The sequence below is a fragment of the Podarcis erhardii genome (genome assembly GCF_964252035.2).
Source record: "Podarcis erhardii genome assembly, chromosome: 1".
NCBI lineage: Eukaryota > Metazoa > Chordata > Lepidosauria > Squamata > Lacertidae > Podarcis > Podarcis erhardii.
Genome location: NC_138497.1, coordinates 84607264 through 84610868, shown reverse-complemented (window position 1 = coordinate 84610868; position 3605 = coordinate 84607264). Strand labels below are relative to the sequence as shown.

Sequence of the window (3605 nt, the reverse complement as noted above, 5' to 3'; positions counted from 1 at the left end):
GACAAGCAGTGTACTCCGCTGTAGTAGTATGGTTTTTAAAAGGGTGAGCTCTTGGGCGTGCACAGTTTGCTGAGTAATACTCAAAATGTAAAGTGAGAACCACATGCTTTTGGAAACATGCTCATCACACACTGACGTAAAAGTGAGGATTGGTTGTGGCTCCCTGTTCAATGGAGTTTGAGTGGTCAACATGGGTTGACCCTTATCTGGAATATAAGAGGACCATTGACACTGTCTGTTGTAGGTAATGTGACATTTATTCAAGTCCAGGCACTGCACCAGGTAGATCATTGATTGGCATGATAGTGTTGCCTCATCATATTACTTACCCACTAAAGCTGGTGCCCAGATTCTGATCAAGTATCCATCTCTCTCCATCCCACACCCCAAAATGTCTGAACTATAATTGTTGCAAGTCTGAGGATTGTTAATCAGAGCAGTGTCATAGGAATAGCACCCTATAATGTTGGTCACCATTTGTTGCTCATAATGATGATGATGATGATGATATGGACTCTGCAATAATGAATGAATTTATAGGTTTGGAGTTTTTGTTCTGAATGTTAATGTCTCTGAGGGACCACCTTTCCTCCAACCAGCCTTTTGAAAGCCTTTTTTACCTCCTTGTTTCTCAGACTGTAGATGAGTGGATTCAGCATAGGTATTGCAAAGGTGTAAAAGACAGAGATGATTTTGTCTTGCTCCACCGAATATTTTGAACTGGGCTTTAAGTACATGAAAATAGCTGTGGTGACAGCCATATGGTGGGAGGCACAGGTGGAGAAGGCTTTTCTTCTGCCCTTGGCTGTGTTGATCTGCCCTTGGCTGAGGATGGCAACTAGTATGTATGTGTAAGAGACAAACTCAATAAGATTATGTTTCTATTCAGTGACAGCAAATGTTAAGATTCCTGCTCTGTATTTGCAGTCATGAGATTGTGGTTTATCACATGACGGTGTATGCTTTCATTCCACAGTGTGGGAAGTGATGGAGACACGATGTTTGTGTTACTGTGTTACATGAAGTGGGACTATTGTCCTTTGTTTTTTCTCTTTGCTGTCTGAGGAGAAAGAGGAAGGAGCTAAAGCAGAATGATCCGAGTGTATTATATGTATTATATGTAAATAAACACAGATTAGCCTAAATGCTGTGCTATTGGTTCTGTTACACAAATTGGGAATACTCTTCGGATCCCTGAGTGTGCTGATGCTTCTTGGCATCAATCTCTGTGATGTTCGGGCTGGAGAAATATTTTGAAGCTCGCAAATGATCGACCAGGAGGGCGAGAACATGCCAGTTGGGATTGTGTCTCTGCCAGGGTCCTACATGAGAGTAGGATGCTCCTAACAGAGTCCCTCCCCCTTTTTGGATGAACTTAAACTGCCTTGAACCGACAAGGGTGACAATGTTTCCCAAAGAGGAGTTGATCAGTGATCCAGAACAACTGCACAACATTATGCATCCTTTGATAGATACAAAGCAGAAATAAGTAATTACAAAATATTCACCTTATTTTACAAAGGAACAATAAATACAATCAAAAACAGCATGAAGATAAGAAATCATAACATTTTTATAAAGCTCACAATCCAATTTGTGGTTCCATTCTCCTAAATTTTGTTACTCCAGCAAATAATAAGAGGATTCTGCCTGTCTATCTTCTCTTACTCTTCTAATGTTCATCAGGTCAACCACCTGAACATTCTCCCAAATGTTTGTGATTTGTTTCCTCTAATGCTAACAAATTGTCAATCAAGCAATAGTTGGTGTCTAATAATTTCTCTATCATCTGACAGAATATGGCCCTTATGGAGCCTAAAAGCCCTGTTACTGGATTCATTGGTAGGGCATATCCTAAAATATACCCTTAAAATGAAATATATCAATTGCAAAAGGCACTATACCTTACTTCTACACAGTAGCTTGATAACCTGGCCATCATGTTAGAAAGCATTCGGCTAGCTTATGTACACACTAAACCTTGTTATATCTTTCTTTAGTGTAAAGAAAATGTCATTTTTACTTGAAGAATGTTGCCTTCTCTATGGTCCTACCCAAAGCGTCTTTCACATCTTTGTTCCTCAGGCTATAGATAAGTGGGTTAAGGAAGGAGATCACAAGACTATAGAACACAGAAACTACTTTACCCTGATCTATTGAGAAAGTAGAACCAAGACGTATATACATGAATATAATGGTTCCAAAAAGATAGTGACAGTGGTCAAGTGGGAAGCACAGGTGGAGAAGGCTTTGTATCTGCCCTGGGCAGAGCTGATTCTCAGGATGGCAAAAAGAATAGCGATGTAAGAGACCAAGACAATGAGAAAAGTTGTCAGCCCAATTATAGTGGATATAATGAAATGCACAGTGTGAGTGACATGGGTGTCTGAACAGGACAACTTGAGTATTGGGGGAACATCACAGAAAAAATGATTAATGATATTTGAACTGCAGAAGGACAAAGTAAAAATAAAAGAAGTCTGGAGAATTGAACTTGTAAGTCCACAAGCATATGCAACCACCACCAATATGGTACAATGCTTCCTTGACATAATAGCAAAATAGAGCAGTGGGTTGCAGATGGCTGTGAAGCGATCGTACGCCATCACTGCAAGAAGGCAACCTTCTGTGGTTATGAGGACGGCAAAGAAGAAGAATTGCACTGTGCATCCCTTGAAGGAAATGGTTGTCTTCTCTGCCAAAAATGTTGTCAGCATCTTGGGGGCAATGGCAGTTGAATAACCAATATCGATAATGGAGAGGTTTCTCAGGAAAAAGTACATTGGTGTCTGGAGCTGGGCATCCACACTGGTCACTATGATTATCCCAAGGTTGCCTATTATTGTGGCTACATAGATTATAAGGAACAAGAAGAAGAGTGGGACTTGGAGGTCAGGGTGGACCATGAATCCTGCAAGGATGAATTCTGTTACAGTGCTTTCATTTTGCTTCATTCTATATCCCTCTGTAAGAGAATTAAAAATAACATGGTAGTTGAACCTGGATGGCTACCAGGCTTCCTTAAAAATAAAATAAACCAGCACTACAAGATTCCTGTGGCCTTCCATCAGCACTAGCCAGCAGAGCCAATAGTCAGAGATAATGGGAGTTGGAGTCCAGTTACCTCCATTCTTGAATTACAGGAGCTGCTATTTACACACTCAGTTGGAATTAGTGGCAAAATTCCCTTCATTTTATAAAACTGGATTTTACATACAGCAACATTTTAAAATATTTCACTGTGCAATAAATTAACTTTTATCCACACTTCATCTTTTCTTAAACATCATCAATAAAAGTTTCTACCAAAACTTACAATACCTCTTTTGATTTTGATAGACCACCTTTCTGTGCATATGAACTTGGGCTCTCAGCTGAAGCACCCCAAAGCAAAAAAGAAAGAATAAAGGAAAGAAAAAACAACAACCCTCTATTCCACATTGAGTTCTAACAACTGAGGTGACGTGGTGCACTTGTTTGTATCACTGAATATTATCTGGTCTGCAGGAAGCATATTTATCTACACTTAGGCTTTGTGGGTTAATCTACATCAGGTTTATGGGATTCTACATCTGTATTTTGGAACTGTTAAATTTTGCAAGTAG

At 39.7% G+C, this 3605-nt stretch overlaps 1 protein-coding gene across 1 annotated transcript; it reads right to left on the bottom strand.

Moving 5' to 3' along the window:
- Positions 1-2019: 2019 nt before the first annotated feature.
- LOC309350948 (olfactory receptor 5AR1-like) lies at positions 2020-2954 on the bottom strand (the record flags this gene model as incomplete). The annotated part of the gene is given in 2 exon segments (XM_081878226.1): positions 2020-2207; positions 2210-2954. Coding segments are annotated over 2 exon segments (933 nt in total).
- Between the last annotated feature and the right edge of the window lie 651 nt (positions 2955-3605).